At 34.7% G+C, this 24,260-nt stretch overlaps 1 protein-coding gene across 2 annotated transcripts in view; it reads left to right on the forward strand.

Annotated features, from left to right (window-relative positions):
* Positions 1–24,260, forward strand: part of LeuRS-m (Leucyl-tRNA synthetase, mitochondrial) — a 75,844-nt gene that overhangs the window by 22,388 nt on the left and 29,196 nt on the right. For both annotated transcript variants that reach the window (XM_081756774.1, XM_081756784.1), the window contains exons 4-7: positions 1,273–1,415; positions 4,061–4,849; positions 6,247–6,413; positions 19,441–19,614. In XM_081756774.1, coding sequence (XP_081612900.1) covers positions 1,273–1,415; positions 4,061–4,849; positions 6,247–6,413; positions 19,441–19,614 — 1,273 coding nt within the window. The remainder of the gene's footprint in view (positions 1–1,272; positions 1,416–4,060; positions 4,850–6,246; positions 6,414–19,440; positions 19,615–24,260) is intronic.

Below are 24,260 nucleotides of genomic sequence, written 5' to 3' on the forward strand. Positions count from 1 at the left end.
GCCGACTTGTGCGGGTTCAAAACGGATACAGCGTAATAGCATAGTCAAAACAAAACATTCCAGGAAGAACTCAAACTAAAAGAAGAACACTTACTAAAGCAAAGAAGAATACCAACAAAACAAAAAGAACACTAACTAAAATAAAGAAGAATACTAACAAAACAAAAAAAAAAGAAAAACAGGAACTAAAACAAAGAAGAATACTATCAAAACAAAGAAGAAGACTTATTAAAACAGAACACTAACTAAAAAAAGAACATTAACTACAACATAAAAAGAATTCTTACGAAAGCAAAAAGAACCCTCACTAAAATAAAGAAGAATACTAACCAAAAACAATGAACACTAACTAAAACAAAGAACACTAACAAAGAAACAAGAAGCTCAGACAAAGAGAATACTCAGAAAAAAATGGAAGAACACATAAACCACAAGGAAGAACGCTAACTGCACAAACGATTTGATTTGACTTAATTTTTAGTTTAGCATCTCGTTCAGCAACGGGACTATATGAGACATGGACCTACACCGTAAGGTGGAGTCCGAACCACATGAACAACACAAACGAGTCCACTAAATAAAGCAGATCCGGTGCACATGGCACAGTCTTCACAAAAACCTAGGCTTCTCTCAACGTATATAAATATATATATATATATATATATATATATATATATATATATATATATATATATATATACACACACACACACACACACACACACAAAAAGAGAACAAAATCACTGGATAAAGTAGCAGAATGCTAGAAATCTATCTATCTCAAAATCCAGACGGAAAACTAATCTGACTATACATATAAATAGATAGATATATATACATACATATATATATATATATATATATATATATATATATATATATATTAAACGTTAATGTTATTGTAAACTTTCTATAAGCACATAAATTGTTTCTAAAATATTAAAACAAGAAACATACGAAAATTCGTATAGCACAGATATATAAATATAATGAATTTATATAAAATTTAAATATACGCGTTAATATTTACTATTAGTTGTTAATGCTAACTACCATTGTCTTTATAGTTTGTGTTTCTTCTCTTTGAGTTCAATTTGTTTTATGTGAGCCTTTAATTTGACTTCTTGTTACCCCATGTCTTTCGTGGTGAGATGTCAGCATGTGTAATGATTTGTGGATATCACAATTTCTTTCCAAAGGAAAATATGGAAGTAACCAGTATTTGATTAGTGAAACGGATGAACTTGTAAAAGCTAAACGTATGAATTTCAGGCGTTGGTGAACTGGGATCCAGTAGACCAAACTGTGTTAGCAGATGAGCAGGTTGATGAAGATGGACGTTCATGGAGATCTGGAGCTAAAGTGGAGAAGAAGTTATTGAATCAGTGGTTCATTCGTAGTACAAGGTTTTCAAAGTAAGTACATTTCATGGCAAGAGGCGTTATTGATGCACTTTCTTCTGCACATATGTTAAACTATACAAGGCGCACCCACAAAGTGACCGAACTTTTATAAATACAACTAATTCCTTAACAGTGTTACTACAGTATGACAGCACTGAAAGAGCTGTTTAAACTTTCTATCAGTATCTTTTAAAACCCGCCTTATGCATTTGTATCTGCGTAAGTATGTGATAAATTCCATGTAGTATGTAGTCATCGTATGGAACGAACAGCCAAGTTTCATTACCCGCCAGCCTTCACTTTAAGTTGTTGTTGTTCTATGCTGTACTAGCCACCAAAACCTCACATACGCTTTTCTACTGGCTTTTTGCTGTTCTATCAAGAAGCAGAGGCATTTTGCAAAACAAGCACACTTTCCGTATTTTCAGGTCCTTGGCTAAAATTAACGTAAGCTTTTACTGTATTTATCTGAAGGGTGATTGACAGTTGGTGTGTGGTTATGTATCTATCAGCTTCCACTGATGCACGAAATATCTCCATATTTACCTCATTCCTTGAGATTTTCAAAGCACCTTGACCATGGCTTATCCTCAACATTTTTGCGTCCATATATGAAACTTGTGTCATGAATATCCCTGAGCTCTTGATAGTCCTCGTTACCATACAGTGTCCTAACTTCAGTAACATTTCGGTAAAAGATTTATCCAATATGTAACAAAACTTTATGTTAGAATGTTGTTCTATTTCCATCGCTTGTTCCGTACGACCACTTTACACTGCATGCATTTGTTGTAGGCCTATCTAGATACAAACAGCATCAAACCGGTTTAAACAGGCACTAGTAGAAAGCTTAAAGACAATTTTTGTCATTGTTGTTATACTGTGGTAACATTTTAAAGACAGTTGGCTGCTTTTGCGAGGTTCGGTTACTTTATTCGCATATTTTGTATAAATTACAGAACAGAACAAAACAAACAATGACAGAAAATATTTCCGGGTACGTAAGTGGATACTGTGACAAACTGTTTACTTATATTTATATTATTTCGCTTCACGTCTGTAACCAGTCGCGAATTCAATTCATAGCTCTAAGATAGCGGAGTATACCAAGCTTCTTCTTGCATTTGGAAAATCGTGGTGAGTTAGTGGCGTTCATATAGCAAGCGAAAACAAAGAATACATTCTCAACATTATCATGGTGAATTCTCAATTCCAGTAACTTGTCGGATTTGTGTGTGTAAGGGACTAGTTTTGTAAAGAATCGTAAGAAAAATGAAAAATTGATATATGCTCACTCGTTTAAACTTTGTAGTTTATAAGGAATGATAAATTTCCTCAATAATAATAATAATAATACACTTGTTCTGTCGTGGGGGGCGCCGTGGCTCAGTGATAGAGCGTTCACCTCCGGTGCTTGGGGTCCCTGGTTCGATCCCAGATCGCGCCGTGTGGTCTTTGTAATGGACAAACACCGTGCTCGTGGGTTTTCTCGAGGTTCTCCCACTTTCTTCATTCCACCATTTCATTCATTTCTCATAATCACCGTCTCCTTTAGCCCAACCGGCATAACCGTGGGACGTAAAACTCAAAGATTTCATTTAATTTTTTATTCTGTCGTGTAGTCCATTACTTTCAGGTTACGTCATTTATACCATATTTAAAGAAATATAAAAGATTACTTTAATGTTGAGAATATATTTCTACTAATATTTCGGTTTACCGGACGCGGAATAGAGATTCATAAACTTTACTTAAAGTGGAATGGATAGCCATTTATTAGATTGTTCTAAGTGTAAGGTACATAATGTTTTACTTTCTGTTTTAACGATAATGGCGACTTTTTACACTATTTTGATTTACTTACTTAAAACTACATTAAACACAAAACTATGTTTGCATTTTCAATAGTACTCTGGCGATAGCTATAGTGTGGTGTAAATTGATACCGGATATTACTTAAAAATTCGTATTCTGAACATTAGGAAAGTTTTCATATTTCTTAGGTCACCCTATGAGAAGTACGATATATATACTTAAAGAGGTAAATATTTTAAGTTTGAATTAATACAGAGCGGTTCAGAGTGCGCTGTGAATTCAAAATACTATTTTCATTGCATAACTACTGAATAAGACGGAAATTATTAGAATTTAAAGAAAAAAGCCCTGGTAATGTTTGAAAATGAAATGAAATGAAATCTTTAAGTTTTACGTCCCACGGTTATGTCGGTTAGGCTAAAGGAGACGGTGATTATGAGTAATGAATGAAATGGTGGAATGAAGAAAGTGGGAGGAAATGGGAGAACCCCGAGGAAACCCACGCACACGGTGTTTGTCCACCACAAAGTTCACTTGGCGGGGGCTGGGATCGAACCCAGGACCCCGAGCACCAGAGGTGAACGCTCTACCACTGAGCCACCGCGGCTCTTGGTAATGTTTGAGTAAGTTAAAGACGAAATTCTTTCTTTCTCTGTCTCATTCTCGCTCTCAATCCATCTGTCTCATTTTGCTCACATAAATCATAGGTTTTCGCATTCGCATTGGCATAGGATGGGGTCAAATAACGAAGCTTTATTTCTATAGTAATGAACCTTTGCATTTCTTAAGGCACAATAGAGTAATTGAGTTAATTAGTTACATTTTGCCTGTTTCTGTTCTAGGTCTCTACAGGATGGATTATCTGACCCTATTTTGCAAGATTGGAAAGATATAACGAAGCTCCAACAACATTGGATTGGTGAATGCAACGGAACCACTTTTGACTTTTTGGTAACATTAGTCGATCCATCTCACCAACAGGTCTTAACAGTTTGGACCGAACATCCCGAATACGTTTTTGGAGTTGAGTTTATTGCTTTAGTGCCAGGACATGTGTTAGACCAACCCCATTTAGTGGAAGAAGAACTACATTTGAATGTCCCTAATTCAGGTGGTAGTGTATGTAAGAAACTGAGCGTACAAGCTGTTCATCCATTCACCAGCAGACTGATTCCCATTTTTATTACAGACCATGTTGACTTTGCTGAAAAGGCTGATAGTCACCTAGGAATACCAGGTGTTTCGGAAAGTGATAGTACTTTTGCGGCTAATGTGAAATTGCCTGTCGGACCACCAGTGATTCATGTAGACGCCGAGGCAAAAGTGAGGCTTGCGTCAGCTGCAGAGTTTACGGGAGTAGAAGTAGAAGAAGCTGCAAGGCAGATCTGTGCTTTAGCGCAACAGCGTGGCATAGGAGGATACCCTACGAGCTCAAAGTTACGCGACTGGTTAATTTCAAGACAACGGTACTGGGGTACGCCTATCCCCATAATTCATTGCTCAAATTGTGGTGCTGTGCCTGTACCTTATAGTGATCTTCCGGTTGTGTTGCCTAAACTTCAACAGTTGTCCGGAAAGGGCAAATCTCCGTTACTTGAAGCCAAGGAGTGGCTACAGACAACATGTCCAAAGTAAGTATTCTTCGTTTCTTAAATTAATAGGTATTGATAATTTCAAAATATGTTGTTTAACAATCGCTAATTTTGTCGTGACTTCCAGTACTAACACAGCCAACATAAACTAATATTAATTATTAAAGCATATTATCACCAAGTACTAAAGAAAGTAAACTTTTGAGCCCTTTCTTATCTTCCATCCTGGAGATGAAAATCACAACATTACGGTTTCAGGACTTCTCTGGTCCGCTTGTCATTGTATTTTCTACTGCTGCAGAGCAACCAAAATATGGTGAATTTTACAGAGAACAAAATAACTATACATTCGTTTCATCATGTTTCTTTAGTTTCACATTTGTGATGATGACAATTCTATGAATTCGAAATAATTCATATTGCATCCAGACAAATTTATTTTCATCAGTTTATAAATTAAACCAATATTTTTACTTTTCAAATAAAATAATATTACACCATTATCTGCTTCAACGATTGGGTGAAATCACTTTATCTTCTTCCTGGAATGTCACACGTGCCTTCTCTCCATATACCTTTTTTATTTTCATGCTGTCAATTATTCTGTCCGGTCTCAATTTCTAAATCATTCATCGTAGCAAAAATATATTGACGATATGGTATTAAGCTTAACTATTAGATTAAAAGCAAAAGACCCTATCTTTGCTTAGAAACTGTCAACAGCAGCTACCAGAACCCTGCTGTGTATATATATGCGCTATACTTCCTGCCTATGATATCAAATGATCGTATCCCCTGTTCATTCATTACTTTTTTTCACATAACTCCACCCTCCCTTACTACGTCACATTACCTTATCAATACGTAACTTAATACGATCAAATGTCACCACTTCGGCTGTAGGACATAATGTTAACCCCTCTGGTAGATGGAGCATTTTTCCGAGAGCGCACACGGTTCTTTTGTTTGTGTGTATAAGTGAAATGTCTTGTCTTTTCTAATTACAGGTCTCGTGAGAGAAGTCATACCAGTAAAAATACAAGTTTTTTTTCTTTTTTTAATTAATAATTTGGAACTTTTACAACAATTAATACATTAGGTAACCTTTTCTGCCTTAGTTTCAAGCAATAACACTTTAAATTTTAATAATGTGAGTTTCCTCACAAGCCGCCTCTGCCTCTAATATATCCTTTTTGGGGGATTTCTTTGTTCTAGTATCTGCTGGTATTTTAAATATAACGTCAGAAAATAGGCATTTGTAAAGTGCTACAGTGTTAACTAAGTATGTGTAAGTTTTACTCTTAATCATTAATTGGTTCCCTTAAGAATTTTCAAAAGAGAAAAAATTAATCTGTGTGAAACTTTATGTTGAAATGAGAAAAACTTGGTGCTTGAGTTCGTATACTTGTGTTACTATTGAAAGAATTTTCTTCCAGGTGCAAGAGTGATGCAACGCGTGAAACAGACACGATGGATACATTTGTAGATTCGTCGTGGTACTTTTTGCGATATCTTGATGTAACAAATGATAAACAACCATTTAATCCTGAAAAAGCAGATAAATTCATGCCAGTGGATATCTATATTGGTGGCAAAGAACATGGTATGTATTCATACTTCATGCAAAACATATATTTCGCAATTTGATGTATTAGCAGGTCAGTTGTGGAAATGGAAGTGTATTTGTTAGGAATGTATGAAAACTGAAGTATTCTACGTAACTAAAATTGTATATAGTAAGTTCCACATAACTGTTTTCATATCCTGATGTCAGAAAATTCAGTTCTTCCAGTTCTGATCACATGGAACATAGAGTTTTATATGTTTATAGAGAGTTTTATATACTACAATTTTGTAATAAGTTTTCCCATTACTTGTTATCTGATAAAGTTTACAGGAAATTAAAGAAGACAGTTCTTCGAGATAATGTCATAACTAGGGCAATATCCAAACAATCGTTTACAATGGTTTTTCAGTTTTTGTACATGTGTTGTCTTACATTAAAACTACAAATCGCTGTGCAAAGCAACGTTTATTTAAAAAAAATAAATTGTAACAGTTTCGCCAACTAACTGAATATATTGGCTTCATCAGACACTCACTGAATAAAGCAACGTTTATTCATAAAATAATAAATGTGTAACAGTTTCGCCAACTAACTGAACATATTGGCTTCATCAGACACTCACTGAACAAAGCAACGTTTATTCATAAAATAATAAATGTGTAACAGTTTCGCCAACTAACTGAACATATTGGCTTCATCAGACACTCACTGAACAAAGCAACGTTTATTTATAAAATAATAAATGTGTAACAGTTTCGCCAACTAACTGAACATATTGGCTTCATCAGACACTCACTGAACAAAGCATCGTTTATTTATAAAATAATAAATGTGTAACAGTTTCGCCAACTAACTGAACATATTGGCTTCATCAGACACTCACTGAACAAAGCAACGTTTATTTATAAAATAATAAATGTGTAACAGTTTCGCCAACTAACTGAACATATTGGCTTCATCAGACACTCACTGAACAAAGCAACGTTTATTTATAAAATAATAAATGTGTAACAGTTTCGCCAACTAACTGAACATATTGCCTTCATCTGTCACTGTCAGTGGACACTAAACATTGAAACTGAGACTGGAGAGTGTCTGATGAAGCCAAAATGTTTAGTTAGTTGGCGAAACTGTTACACATTTATTTTTTTTTTTTTTTTAAATAAACGTTGCTTTGCACAGATATTTGTATTTTTAGTATAAGTTAATCAATATAGCAAAGCTAGTATGAATCAGAAGTTATGTGTTGTGTGTTGTAATTTAGTTGTAAAACGAAATGAAATGAAATCTTCGAGTGTAACGTTCTACGTTTATAACTGTTAGGCTAAGAGAGACGGATAATTAAGGCAAGTGAATGATAATGGAAGAATTTATGGGATAGATACGATGTTGTTCACCACAAACTTACTTGAATGAAATCGAACCAGGGACCACGCACACCAGAGCTAAGCGCTCTACTTCTGAGTCACCGTGTCCTCCACCTATAATTTATTTGTGTTTACTAAACATATCTGTGATAGTTCTTTTAATGACACTTAATATAAATGCGATTGTATGCGTTGAAGTACTAGAGGTTCAAGGAATGTTATGAAGGGTATACGATTATTGTCAATGGAACACAGAGAGAGAGAGAAAAAAAATCTTTTTAAACATGAATATTTATTAGAGTAATTACATAATTAAGCAGGATTTATTGTGAATGCAGAGGCGTTATTAAATGCTTTCAGGGATATGCGTTTGGAAATAAATGCAGAGGAAACTAAATAGATGGAAATTCGCCAGGATCGTAATAGTGCAAATTACGGATGCATCAAAATATCAACTAATACTTTCGACAAAATGGATGCTTTCAAATATCTAGAATCAATATTAAGAGACCAAAATCATATTCTCGAAGAAATTAAATGTCGACTGAAAGCAGGGAATTACTGTTAATTATTCAGTTCAAAATCTTTTGTTGACGTGAATTCTGTCGGGGAATTTGAAGCTTAAAATATATAAAATGATAATCATGCGTGTTGTGCTGTGTGGTTACGAAACATGGTTGCTTTACTGCGAGGGAAGAATGTAGACTGAAAGTATTTAAGAGTAAAATCCTGAGATGAATGTTTGGACCGAAGAGAAACGGAATGGCGGAAACTTCATAACGAGGAACTGCACAATTTTACCGTTTACGACACATTGTTAGGGTAATCAAGTCTAGGAGGTTCAGGTGGGCAGATTAAGTAGCCTGAATGGAAGAAGATAGGAACGCTTTCTAAGCTTTTACCGGAAATCCAATCGGAAGACATCCATTAGAAAAACCTAGGCGCAGATGGGAGGACAATATTAAGATGGATCTCGCAGAAATAGAAGTACAAAGTTGAAACTGGATCCAGTTGGCTAAGGACAGAAGTCAATGTGAACTCAACATTGAACCTCCAGGTTCCATAGGCCATAGAGTTAGTTACTTAATATTTTATGGACCCGGGACCATATAGTTCTAGCGGCAACCCTTTGTAATCATTAGTGGAAATGAAGAAATTTAAGCTGCAAAACACATCACAGTTTGGAATGTTACTTTCAACTTCTGTAAACTAAAAATGTAAACTGTTGATGTGAGTGACAACATAAATCACGTGAGTGCTTGAAACTAATGAAGAAAGGAAGAATAAAAAAGCTATTGGAAACTTTAGAAATATAAATAATGTATCCTTTCATTGGTAAAATGACAGTCACTTGTAACACTAAATTCTTACAACTTTAACACTTTTACATACTAGAGCACGATCAAATTACACTGTCAGACAATAATTTTGGTAGATGTTCAACCGCACACTAATGTTTACACTAATCTTCTTAAATTGAACATGTGATTGTGTATACAATATTAGTGTCGCAAATTAGGGAAGCTTTTGCACAATTCAAATATGCGTCCATTTATCTCCTTAAGTTACGGAGAATATAGCTTATATAAACGAGTAAGATCAATCAATGGATATATTGCAGTTGTAAGTTAATGGTTGAGATAAATTTCATTGTTTGATTTAATTAAATAGATATTGGCTGCTGTTTCGTCTGTCAAATAAGATATACAGTTCAAGTGTTACTTTTAAACCAAAGACGAGTACTTGAACTTACGGGAATACAGCAACATACATACATACGTGTGGCAGTCTAATAGAAAGCATAATGTGTTTTTTGAACTATGCTGCCAACAGGAAAGAAAATGTCACAGCTAGTAACCTTTGGAACTTTTGATACAGAGTCGACTAATATACAAGTATATTGCTGTCCAATTGAACAATTATGCGGCTTTAATTTGCCAACCAATCAAGAAAAAAAATTTAAAATAATGGCTGTACTGAGGGATATGTCGATAATAAGAACAGCGAAACTTATATTTGTCCACTACGTGTAAAGGCAAGAGATTGGCGGAAGCTGCAACAGTAAATTTCAGCAATATGAACGTAGATTTAACTATTTCACAGAACGATACAAACTCCATAAAATGAAACAAGCAGAATGTCAGTCAATTAAGCAGTGTGTACTACTGTTAAAAAGGTAGGCAATGGTAATAATGTAAATGATGCTTTACGTGACAAAGTGCTCTTCGAAGTAAAAAGTAAAGTAACGCGAAAACAGCTTTGGTGGCTTTACTAATAGTCTTTGCACAATCCATTGAAACATGTATGTGATATGGAACACACTGAAGAACAGTCACATGTAATCAAGAAAGATGAAGTTCAAACGCGTGAGATTTATCAGATGAATGCACGGAATATGATCACTGTTACATAAATATCCAAAATATCAAAAGTTGAACTCAGCTAGGTGACCAGGATAACAATAATGTTTATATCGACATCCCAAAGGCCCCACTGAATGAAAATGGATTTAAATGCAAAGAGATGGAGCACTTCTCGTATGTGGAGATGAAACTGTTATGGAGTTAACGCCAGCAATTTAGAGGTTTAAGCAGTAGTCTGGAAGAAATTCTGTGCAAAACTGGAGTTAATTGGCAACAGAACACATAGGAGAAAAGAGGTCAAGATTAAAATTTATTAACAAGTTATTTACGTAGTTACATAGGATATATTTTATATTAGTGAGGAAGATAACTCGGTGAAGATCAGAATTATAAGTTAAGGAGTGAAATAGGTTTCACTGATCATGTGTTGTATTATTGTAAAGGAAGTAGATGTATTTGAGAAGATCTATTTGTTAAAATAAAAGTGCATAATTCCAGTAAACAATGAGAATATTTAGTGAATTGAAGAGCAATCATTGAATATGATAAGGTGTACTGATTAGAGATGCAAAAAAGCCGGCTTTTTTGAATCGATGGTTTTTTTCACATAAAAAGCTGGCTTTTTTGGAAAAAAACCGAGAATTTTGGAAATTTTGGCTTTTTTCATTTTCATGATTTTTCTATCTAAATAGCTTTCTTGTAGTATATTCTATAGTTAGATAAGAATTCCATGACCTAAATGCCATATTTCGCTCTGAAATTCACCATTAAGATGGATGGAACACATGTTTTACGAATTAAAGCTAACATGAAGACTGTAGTATTTAGGGGGGGGGGGGGGCAATTTTAGAGGTTATTTAACTTTATTTTAACTTTTGAGTTATCGACATTTTTTTTTCTCTAGATCATTATAGTTTGTCATCCGTGTTTCACTTCTAAGAGCTTAGTACTCTAGCTTCTAGCGCAAAAGTTAAACTTATGTTTCTCTATATATCCGTCAAAGCGTACGTTTTTCAATATATCCGTCAAAACGTACTTCCACATTTCTGTTATACTGTATTGTCCGTTTACTGTAGCTTGGCGCTGTGTTTTGATACAAAAACTGGCTAGCGAATCTTAGCAGTCCTTCCCCTTCTTTCCCCTTATCGCAGTGGTAACAGTGGCACTAACTCATCAACTTTAGCACTACTATCCATTTCATAAAGATAGGCCCCTGACTTCGAGGTGCTGCTGTGACGTCCAGTCAAAACTTATACTGCATTGTCGTACCTCGTTGGAATTGTTGGAATGTTGTCTTTTTAATACTTAAGACATACAAATTTTCTTTGTACTGTATAATGAGAAAAAAATAGAAATTAATGAAAAAGTGCGTATTTTTTCGTATTTTTTTGGTAAATCAATGTTTGTAGGACTATATCTCGGAAAGGAGTTAACATGAAATAATTTCCTGTGCAAGATATGTAGATGCATATATTATCTGCAAGTTCTGAAAATTTCATTACTCAACACGTAGTAATTTTCTTGTTATTCAGCAAAAAGTGAGTCATCATTATCTCTGAATTGCGGCGGTGTATTAACAATCTGAAAAAACTTTTAGAAAGATCTTAAGGTAGCTTTTTCAACCAAACTGTTTTGACTTGTTTTAAAAGATAAACAATTACAAATATGACATTATGATTTTCTCTGCTTTGCGCCCTTCACTATCGCAGTTTATACGGAGTGCTACGTTGCCACATTTTCCTGACGCGTATACACTCTCAGCCGGACGGGTATTTAAACTTGTTACGCACTGTCCGTCACTTTTTAGAGATATTTTAAAAATGTAATGTCTCCACAGATTTTAAACCAATTTCTTAGAAATTAACAGGATATACAGTAAATGTACCAAGTGTTCAAAATTAGAAAAGCGAACTCTTATCTTGTTTGGATTTGCATGTGATGGTCCTCGAAAATTTGTTGATTTTTGTCAGTTCTTCACTTATTGCACGCAGTACAAAATACACTTGCACAGAAACAAAAACACGCACAAAGTTTATTATATGATACAACCTTAGTTGATATGTAATATTGAGTTTACAATTCACAGAAAATCCTCAGGTTTACTTGAAACAGAGTTACTATCTTGTTCACTCCCGGATACGCCACTGAGCACAGAATAATCAATGTCCTTACTATTAATTACTAACTCATAACCGTCTGAGTCAGAGTCATTAATCAGTTCTGCAATTTCATTATCGCTAAACATTTTGCCTCTTCTTTTTGTAGAGCTCCTTCGTGGCTAAGCGGTTAGCATGCGCGCCTTTGACGCGGGAGACCCGGGTTCAATTCCCGGCGGGAGCTCATGTGGTTCGGATTCCACGTTAATCAGTAGGTCCACGTCTCATATAGCCTTGCTGCTGAACGGGACGTAAAACTCAACAATCAATCAATCAATCTTCTTTTTGTAATACCGCCGCTCGTGAAGGAATATCCACTTTTTTTTTTTTAAATCAAAAAGCACAAGATATACTCACGAAAATATAAATGCCCGTTCGTCCGTCTCATTGCAATGAACCCATATGATATGAATGCGTGTGTAAGTTTTTGACGCCTACGAACCGAAGGGAAGTATTGAAGACTTAATCAGTGCGACGTGATTAGACGCAAATACAGCCCTCGTCACCTACTCATTGCATTGTTTTCTTTCGTTGAAAGAAAACAAAGGACCCATTCTGTGTTACTGTACATTCGGCAAGGGAATTGATCGCAGAACTTGGGTGAACACGTGATTGCCAAGGCACATTTCTTTTTAACCTTTAACATGTTCGTAAGCTGGAGAGTGTGAAGATCTTGAGGTAGAAATGGAGCAATTGTTTATAAATATTAGGGAAGATAGCAGGAGCAGCGATGAGTCAACAAAGTCATGACGAAAGTGAATGAAGTAAATAGATTAAGAGATGAGTTTTTGGATGTGTTACTTCAACGTTTTATTTCGATTACATTGAGATGTGTACACTCATGTCCAAAATTATTGTCGCATATCTATAACTGTCTTCTTGTAAGAATATAATTTGATAATGATTTTGCAGGGTACTTTTAATACTGATACTATATGTAGAGTCGGGAAATGTATATTTGTGGTAAATTTCATAGGAAAAGAATACGAAAATTAGCATGAGTAAAGCAAAATGTTGCTAAATGGATAAGAAAATTTTAGTTTCGTTTTATTGTTCTTATTTACTGCTCTTTTGACATGAAATTTTCCACATAGCCTACATCTCTTTGCCGATTATACACATACTAACATTATAAGAAATACCAGGCGAATTCGTTATCAAATTATATTCCTACAATAACATATTTATAGACATGCGACAATAATTTTAGACATGAGTGTACATGCATTAATGTTTTTATGATGTTGTGAAAGGTTATAATAAATACTTTTTCCTATTACATTCTTATGAAGTAGGCTTCGCGCTACAAGCTTCCTGAACGCGACAACACTGCACGACAGCGTTGCCGCACTTCCATTTACTGTATGCTGTTTCTTCATATAAGCGCGGGGAATTTAAAGATTGGGTTGCAACATGGCTCACCGCTTGACGCAGAGAACATGTTGAAGTAAACATATTTTTTTAAAAAATAAATACTCTACCAACTAAACCCTTTTTTGTTAATAGTTCCAAATATTTGGAACACTAGACTTCCAAATTTTCGAACAGTATTTTGTACGTTTCTCTACCTATCATGGTAAAGGAGATCAGAGCTTCGCACATTTGTTTTAATTACACAAAAAATATCAAGTGATGAAAATTGAACTTTTCACAACTTACAGTTAATGGATGCATCTACATATTGTACACAGGAAATTATTTCACGTGATCTCTTTTCTGAGATATAGCTCTATAAACATTGATCTACCAAAAAAATACGAAAAAATACGCACTTTTTCATTAATTTTTATTTTTTTCTCACTACATAGTACAAAGAAAATTTTTATGTCTTAAGTATTAAAAAGACAACATTCCAGCAATTCCAACGAGGTACGACAATGCAATATAAGTTTTGACTGGACGTCACGGCAGCACCGCGAAGTCAGGGGCCTATCTTTATGAAATGAATAGTAGTAGAGTTTGGTATTTGCAAGTTGCGTAAATTTCGAAACAGTTTACCTCTTCTCTAATCAAGGCCCGTAATTTGTGTGGGGCAGGGGAGGGCAACTGCCCCCCAGGGAGATTCCTCGCCGTTCGAAGGGGCCCATTTTGAGGCAAAATTTTCTTAATCCATATACGATATGAACATGAAATTATAAATGAAGCATCAAACAGTTTCACTACATTACATAAAGCAGCGCACAAAATGTAAATAAAACAAAAGTGAGTCGTGGGCCCACTTCAGTAAAAAGCGTCTACTATTAGGGGCCCTAGAAATAACATTTATTCGTATGGTTTTGAGATTTGTCAATATTGTCCCCTGTCAAGTATGGAAGCGGCCCAGGGGCGTAAGTAACGGCCCCGCAAACCTTGCCGTGAGGGAGGGCCACAGGCTCCGGGGGACATAGATAGTAAGAGAAAGATAGAAAAGGGGGGCCTTAGAATGAGAAAAAACTTTTTCTAGGAGGCCCAAATACACGTATTAATGCTTGCCCCCCAGAAAAAATCTAAGTTACGGCGCTTTCTCTAATGTGAATTTATTGGTACAGTTCTGCTAATAGTTAACTATATCAGGTTGGTCTCTTTAAACCTTGGGTCGTGGAGAGAAACAATCTTACAGGAGGATAGTATTCAGATTTTAAGAATGTGAGGAAAAGAGAGCGAGGATGAGAAAAATGAGAAGAAAGAAAGAAAGAGAATGAAAGAATCACTTCTACATTTACTTCATAATGAATTTAAACACATATAAACGAAAAAGAGATATCGGAACCCACCACCATAATATTTGTAGAAGTGTTGGCAACATTCTGGCGTAATATATTTCCCGCCAATTCTGGGGCCTCAGTGTTTAGCCCAATTCTGGCCTTACAGCAGTGGCGGATCCAGGGGACGATCAGGACCCCCCGGAGAGGAAACTTTCTTATTTTATATATTTAAATAAAACCCATCCCAGAGTTTGGAGCTCTTAAAAGTAGCTCTAAGTAGCAGTACTAAAACCCACCGCCCTCCCCAGAAGTCCGTCCTGAATCCGCCCCTGCCTTACAGAAGCTATCGTCTAGGCATTCACCTCGTGGGACTGAGTAAAACCTTAATAAGGAATACCAGCCAGAGCTGGGTTCATGCCCACGCTCGATCTACCTATTTTAATGCCTTTTTTGTGTGTGTGTGTGTGTGTGTGTTGGACAGTGTCTGGTAAGGGCACCCAAACAGGGTAAATGCGTACTGTTTTTAAATATTTACATGTGAAAATTCGCTTTATACTGTACTTTGAACACATAATTCAATGTGTATTATATTCTTCTTACAGCAGCATGCTTTATTTCCTAATACTTTAAGTCTGTGGTTGTTAGTATTTATAATTATTGCATCATACTAATCCTTCTCAAAGCTCGTTCAATTAGTATGAAATCCTAGACTTGGCAGTTTTGCAACATTGCAAACCTTCACCAACAGGCAATAATGTGGCAAGAATATTTCCACCTATACTCGCATCGAAATTCCCAGCCTCTGTTTACAATCAGTACAAGATGTTTCTGTCGCCTTATCATGAAAACAACACTGTCCAGCGAACCTAACGGTGTTCGCTTTCTCTGTTTATTGTTTACAATACAAGCTGCATGTTTCCAGTATTGCCAGGCGTACAAGGTTTTCGCACACTTTCGAACAAGAACACTTGTACAAAATTGAGTGTGCATTATATGTAAGATTGTATTACATAATAACTAACTCGATTTGTCATAACGTTAATATCTCAGTCATCCCAAAAGCAGCAATTTATGTAGTAATAACAATTGTTCTATGACTGTGCAGAAGTAGGTACATTCGGTTCGGCGATTCATGTGCCTGGCAACCATGAATTTACCATGTAGGGGTGAGAAGCAAGGTGTTGACGCTCGCACTACAATTGTTGTTTGTAAACAATCTTCCATCCTAGAGTGAACGGACAATAGCTGTGCAACGATTTAGCAATAATTTTCCGGATACAATCTTGAATACTAATTTATACAAATAATCAGTAGCGGATTGAGAAAAGTACTTTGGGAGGGGTTTCTTGATTGTTTCGTTTTCTAAAATGTCCTAATTTTATTTGGGAGGTGCTTCAAGTTTATGAGTACAGGCATAATAGTTCATTTCGTTTATATATTTAGCGATAATTTTCCGAATACAACCTTGAAGATCATTTTATACTGAGAATCAGTGGCGGATTTAGAAGAGTATTTTGGGAGGGTTTTTCTTACTAATGTTTAGTTTTTCTAAACATCCGTAATTTTTATTTGACGGGAGCTTAAAGTTTATGAGTAAAGGCATAACTAATAGATATTTCCTTTGTTTTAGACATTCCGTAATTTTGGGGAACAGGCTTCAGTCCGAAAGACCGCCCCTCTAACCTTCGCAAAACCGTCACTGCTGGTAATTAGTAATAATAACGATTTAAAAACAATAAGAAGGGAAGTCGGCCAACTCACAGTACACGCACTATTTCTACTTCACAGGTGGAATGAAGAAAAGCTTTGTCAGAATGGTCGAATGCTGGGTTGAATCCCGAACTTCCCGATAAACATACGAAATGAAACCAAATTATATATATTTCTACTTGAATGAATGCCTGTTGTTTTATAAAGAAGCCAAGGTTGCTTAGATATATTGATAGAAATTGACAAAATTTATCAACTGCTTACGTAGTTCCAACATCAGCTTGGATTTGACTTGGTTTTTATTTTATTGAATGATATCTACATACCAAGTTTGTAATTTAATGCCTGTTTTAGTGTAGTGATTATGATACGTTGACCTTAAAATTTTACATACAAATACATTTAAAGTAATAGCAGGATTTTTCCAATGGCTAAGGCGGGAGTTTCCCGATTTGTATATAATTCTGTATAATGTTTTTACTTGTGTAACTGTTTATCTTTTTGTCCTTCTGAAATGACTCTTGACAATTATATTAACAAGTAGGCCTATGTAAAGATGAGTACAACGTATTTTTATCAGGAATCCCTCGTGAGTGAGTCGGCAATAGCATTTGTGACCAATTAGTCTCGGTTTCGTGTCCAAATGCACAATTTCTTTTGGATGTAAGCCGAGAAACGGTTTGGATTCCGCTTTACCTTGTGTGACCCCTTCCAGCATAACCTTGTTGTTGCATAATAACACCAAGGAGAAACAAGCAAATTTCTGTCCATATCTAATATAAATACATAGAGTAAATTATTTAAACCAAAAAAAAAATTTCCCAATAAGAACCATGGTTTTTGCTAACCCTGATATGAAGGGTGTGAGCCAAGAACATGGTAACCAACAAATTTTCAATTGCTGAGTTATGCAGCAGATAGACAGCAACGCATACCGCTTCGTTTAGTCCTTCATGTATAGTCTTTTGTGAAAAATCAGCTTTCCGACTTTCAAAATGGATTGTGCAGCAGAAAATCTCTAATTTCTTAAAATAGTAAAATTGTGGCTTACCATGTTCTTGCCTCACACCCTTCATATGTTTAATCCCTCTTGTTAAAATTTTGAAAACTTGAGGACTGAGTAAACCGTGATGGTGGTTATACAAAACTATAGAATTTCAAGAATATACAGAACCAAAAGCTCTAGATGTGCAGCCTGTAAGTGTATTATATAAATCTAAGTATTTCTCTTATGTTTTATTTTAATTTTATTTTGTTCAAAAAAAGAGGGCATGGAATATTTTGAAGTAAAAATACTACATAGAATTTTGCTAGTTATTTGTGTATTTTATTTAAAGAAGTATTTACTTTTAGGGTTGGCTGGTTTACACCAGCTGTTTTTTTTTAATAAACAACTGGTTTAAACCAAAAAAAATAAAATAAAATAAAAAATAAAAAAATAAAAAGAACGAAAAATGCGAATCGTGTGAACTTCACGGTAACGTTTCCACACATCAAACAATCTGCAGTAGTTTTATTTCCTTTTCACCTTTTGATCAAGGTGTCCCATATTCAATTCTCGGTTGAACCACAACCTTTCTTTCATGCGTAAACAAAGTAGCGGTTTGGATGTAACTTTAGGCGAAAGTCTTCTCCTTGATAACCTCGGTATTACGTAAGGATGTTAAGCTTGAACATACGAAACAAAACCAAATTGTATATTTCTGCATGCCTGAATGCCTGTTGCTTTATAAAGAAGCCAAGGTTGCTTAAATATATTGATAGAAATTGGCATAATTTATCGATTGCCTAAGTAGCTTCCAACATTAGCTTGGATTGGACTTTCAATGATATGTACGTACTAAATTTGAATTTAATACCTCAATTTTAGCGTACTGATTATGATACGTTGACCTTTAAATTTTACATGCAAAGCAATAACAGGATTTTTCCGTTATTGTTTTACATTTAGAGTAATGACGGGATTTTCCCGATGGCTACGACGGGAGTTTCCTAATTTAAGAAATTTACTGACCGGACTTCTTTAAGCTTATGGGACCTCTTCCAGCATAACCCCGTTGTTGCATAATAACACCAAGGCGTAAGAAACTTATTTCTGTCAATATGTAATATAAATACATAAAGCAAAATATCTAAACCCAAAAAAACCTGGTTTAAGCCAAAAAAGCCTAGTTTAAACTCCCCCCAAAAAAACAAGTTTTTGGCATTTTCAAAAACAACCATGGTTCTTCTCAACCCTGCTTACTTTTGTATATAGGAGGTTAAAAAAATCTTATTATATACATTGGTTAATCCTTTGGAATTCATAATGTAAATATGTTGAAGTAAAATTGTATGAAATATCTTTTCGAAATTCATGGTTTATTTTCGAGGTTTTATATTATTATCGGCATCAACTACTAATTAAATAACTTTTTGTGTTATAGAGAAGCGAAAGAAAATCTGATTTATCAATTTAAAGCAGAATTTTGAAAAAAGCCCAAAATTTCCCAAGCTAAAAAGCGAAGCAGAAAAAACCGATTTTTTTTCCAAAAAAGCCGTTTTTTTTCCGAGCCCTTGCATCTCTAGTACTGATAAGTACACATTACCGTTTAAAATATATAAAGTATACATCTTGGCATGTAGTTACGCATTTCTCACAAAATTCAATAAAATGAAAGGAAATACTTTTAGTGTTGTATTATGTAAATGCTGTAATAGTAAGTAGAATTTTAATCAAATGTTTCTATGTTTTTATAATGGTTTACACTCTTTTTTTTTTTTTTTTTTTTTCTATTTTGCAGCTGTATTGCATTTGTACTATGCAAGATTTTTCTCTCACTTCTTACACTGGGCTGGACTGGTGTCGCACCGAGAGCCATTTCGACGAATGCTTGTGCAAGGGTTTGTGAAAGGTCGAAGTTATCGTGTGAAGGGCACTGGACGATATTTGACGCAAGATCAGATCGACTTTTCTGGTTGGTAGGAACACATAATGTGTCATTAAAAACAAAAGTTGTGGTAACAAATATTAACACCTTATTCTTCTTTGCATTTTCAGATTTATTAATCGTACTAAACAGTAGAAGCCATATGGCTAAGGCAATGAAAACACTATCCATATGACAATTCGCGGCGGAAGCTCATGTGGTGCGGATTCCACGTTAATCAGTAGGTCCCGTCTCATATAGCCTCGCTGCTGAAAGGGACGTTAAACTCAAAATCAACTCAACTAAAGTATCCGTACAACAGTAGTTGGTTTCCCACTAGAATGTAACATTAGTTGGTTTCCCACTAGAATGTTAAATACGCTTTCTAAACTTTAGATAATGAAAACGGACTTCTTTCTCTTATTAGGGTAGGTTAGAATTAGACTTCTGGGCTTTCAGCAGCTATAGTCATGTTTGCCGTCACGTATGAAGGATGATGTGTCTCAGCGATCACACTATCCGGGGAATTGAAGAGGAAGAAGGGGATGGGGAAGGAAAAAAGTGGCCTGGGACTGTTATGTTAGGTACCATCCCGGCATTTGTCTGATATGAATGACGAAAACCCAGAAAAACTTCAGTCAGGACGACTGGTCTAAAAAATTTTCCCTAATTAAACAGCTTAGAAATATATAAACCAGCCTGTGAATACATTTTCTTTCCATATGACTATTGACTTTCCATATTAATATTAAACTAATATTTAGTATTTAATGTATTATACCTTGTACCATAAGAAAGACTGTGAATAATTAAAATGGCTGTATACAGTGAAATCGAGCAAAGTGCATTTTCCAAATTAGAAAATTGTGGTAGAAGTGAACTCAGTCCTCTTATCATAGACTAACTTATGTAGTAGAGATGGTTGATAAGCCTGGAAAAAATGACGCATATTTTAAATGAAAATTTGACTTTTTTCTCTGAATTAGATAGAACATCTGTATTCTTCTAACTTGAGAGTAAATTTACCTTTTGTTGTTGTTGTTGTATTTTTACTGCTATTTGTAGGCAGTAGATATGATTGATAAGCCTCTGAAGGAAAGCATGCAAAACTTCAACAAAATTGCATTTTTATTTATTTACATGAAGCGAGAGTTGAATCGGGAATTGAACCAGGATCTTCTGCATTAAGGGCTAGTTACGAGGGAAATCCGCTGTACAAGAAAAATAAAATGCGTTACATTCTTCGAATTGGTTTCAAGTGGAATGTTTGTGATCTTAATATTTAACTTATTCACTATATGTGAGGTAAAAACGTGATAATATAAATCTTGCATACAAAGAGTGAAAAATTTCACTACTAAATTCAGAGTCGAACCCGGATCCTCGAATTATTTCACAAGAAGTTAATACAAGTAGTTGTTTTGGCAGTTTCTGCTACTGTCTTTGTAAACTGGGTTGAGGTACTCAGAAGCAAATCTCATCGATTAAGAAAACGTCTGGAATTCGTTATAATTTCGCAGATATAATGACACACTTATTGTTTCATTATAGAACTAAGTGTATTTATACTTAATACTTGTTAACAATGTTCAGAAATGTATGTATTTGATTTTAGTGTGTGAAAACTCGTTCTGGTTGTAGTAAAATGGCTTCTCTCCTGCTTTTTCCGTGACAGGTTCTGTTGGTAACAGGTGAAAATCTGGATAGTCAAAAAAAAAAAAAAAAAAAAGTAAAAAATAAATGAAATAAAGTTGAAGACCATAAAATAATGTAGTGTAGTTAATTGTTATCATAAGGACATTGTCTGCTACGCAGTCAAGAATAAAATGCAAATCGATGTAATATACATAGATACTTCGAAGGCTCTTTATTCTCTCAGTCATAAATATCTTACAAGCAAGTTATCGAATATTAGTTGTAACTAGGGACGTCAAGTTTTCGTTTTAATGATAACATCGAAAACTTGAAAAAGGCAAAGTAAAGCATATAGATATACCTAAATATATGACAGAAGGCTGTTTTTGGTGTTTTTAAATCGCGAAATAACGCGAATTTGGTACTTCTTTCAAAATAACACCTAAATGCACTGCATAAATCGACAGATTCGCGAAATTACCATGTTAGCCGGTAATACTAATAAAATAACACAAGTTTTCTTTGCAACAAAACGTGATTTACAGAACGCTATCAGTCCTGTTATTTTTAGACCGGTTTGTTAGCAGGGTATCTATCGGTCACGAAAGTCACGAAAAAGTCACGAAATTTAACTTTTGGGTGACGATTTTTTTAACTGTACAAATGTAAGTACAGATTGGAAAATTTTGTTCTATGAAACGTCAAAATTCACCACCAAAAATGTCTCTGGTCGGCTTTAGACGCTACCAAATCGCAAACAAAGTACGTTTCTATCGCATGGATGAAAATTCGGCCTAATTCGCACCCAAATTCGCTCTTGAAAATGTTAAGAAATTTTGTGATTTGGTAAAGAAAAGGTCACGAAAAAGTCACGAAATTTCATTTTGGAATTTAGGAGACACCCTGGTTAGTGAAAGTTTGTCCCTGAGATCTTGCTGCCTGTGCTCTTTAAGCAATATCTTTGCCAGCTTGCAACGTTGATTCTGAAAGATATATTTCAGGATACAACTCCGTAGTTACGGTAAGGAGAAAACCTTAAAGAAGAAAACGTGAAAATAGTGACTATTTTGTCCTTTGAAAAGTAAGAAACATTGAAGAAACTAAACTCACCATTAAGAGAAAATGTGTGTTGACAATGATATGAATTGCGTTTGAAATAAGTATTTTTTTTTTTATTTTTTTTTTTTTATTTTTTTTTTGAGTGAGGAAAATGTTAAGAAACACTGCAGTGTGGTTTCTAGTCGATATATGTATTCAAGTCATACATTAAATAAATCCAAGTTTAGGAGGGATATCTAGCCATTTTTCTCAGATGGTAAGTCCAAATATATAATTTATTCTTTTAAATTTAAGATGTCAAAATTATTAAACTATTCGTTTAATTTTAAAATTATATTTTATTTTAATTTGCTTTCACAAACCACTTTTTCTATGTTTACAATATACTTGCTTTTCAAAACCATTATAGAATAAAGCAAATAACCCCTATTTGCTTGTATTAAATCGCAAAAAATAATACCAATTTTGAGCAAAAAATAACACCGACTTCAGGGATAAATAAAACGAATACTTCACGTCCCTACTTATAACTCTTGTACATTCGCTAGTTTGTAAGCTACCTGTCAAATAGAACATACGAAGTTAAATTTGGTCCACATGAAGTTAAATTTTTATGCAGGCTGTATAAAAAAATGGGTACCGCAAGGGTCGCCCTTTGGGACCCTGTTTATTTTTATTTTATGCTGACAATATGAAGTTGTCAGCAATGAGTACGATGCTATTTATTACAGCAAGATTTAGATGCTATAAATACGTGGTGTAGAGACAGTTTACTAAAAATTAATGATAAGAAAACAAAATTTCTGCCACTCACAAATAAAATTCAATATTATGGCAATAAATACGAGGTGAATGGTGTACAAATACACAAAATAAACATCATTAATGATTTTAGTATTACATTTGATAGTAAATTACAATTTTGCTACCACCTAATTTTTATTGTACAAGGTGTCAGGGGGAGAGTAGGTTTTATTTTTAAACAGTAGCCTGTTTCTCAAAGAGAAAAGAGAAATAAGTAATATTTATATAAATTACTTGTAAAACCAAAACTGGAGTTTGGATCGGTAATATGGAACAGCGTTACTTTGACAAACAAAATAGGATGTGTGTAAAAATGTTTTATTCGACTGCTATGTTGGGGGGCGCGGTGGCTCAGTGGTAGAGCGTTCATTTCCGGTGCATGGGGTCCCTGGTTCGATCCCAGCTCGCGCCGTGTGGACTTTGTGGTGGACAAACACCGTGCTCGTGGGTTTTCTCGGGGTTCTCCCGTTTCCTCCCACTTTCTTTATTTCACAATTTCATTCATTTCTCATTATCACCGTCTCCTTTAGCCTAATCATCATAACCGTGGGACGTTAAACTTAAGGATTTCATTTTTCGACTGCTATGTTTTAAAATGAAAATGAGCTACTATTCATATAGCTGTGAGTACTGGAATGATTACTGGAGTTTAGAGAGCTTTACAAATAAAAGAAAAGATTTGATAAAATATGCATGCTAAAGTTACTTGATAATGTATATATTAGTGAATACTGTTTACCACACTTAAGTTTCAAAATACCAAATCATAACAAAAGAAGAAGTTTAGCTCCTCCAAGCACAATTTTAGTTCCTCTAGATTGGAAATGCGAAATTTTAAATAAGACTGAAAGTTCTTTAAGTATATAAATTGAGACTAACAGTATTAAGCAAGAAAATTTTTTATGAGACCTGACTGATTTTATCAGGCAACAACTTCAGCAACATTAAACTAAAATGTAATTTTAAGACAACTGTTTTTACCTTTTCTTTGTTTCTTTTCATTAGATAAGAGAACATGAGAATTTTAGCAGTGTTCTCAGTAAATTATGTGTGCTTAATTGACCCTTATATATTTTATGTTTTATATTAGTTTTCTTTTTTTACGTTTTTCCTTTCTTTTTTTTCCGTAGAAATTAAATGTCAACTAAAAGCAGGGAATTCGTGTTATTATTCAGTTCAAAATCTCTTGTCGCGAA

This window comes from Thermobia domestica, chromosome 1 (assembly GCF_964235325.1).
Source record: "Thermobia domestica chromosome 1, izTheDome1.hap1.1, whole genome shotgun sequence".
Lineage (NCBI taxonomy): Eukaryota > Metazoa > Arthropoda > Insecta > Zygentoma > Lepismatidae > Thermobia > Thermobia domestica.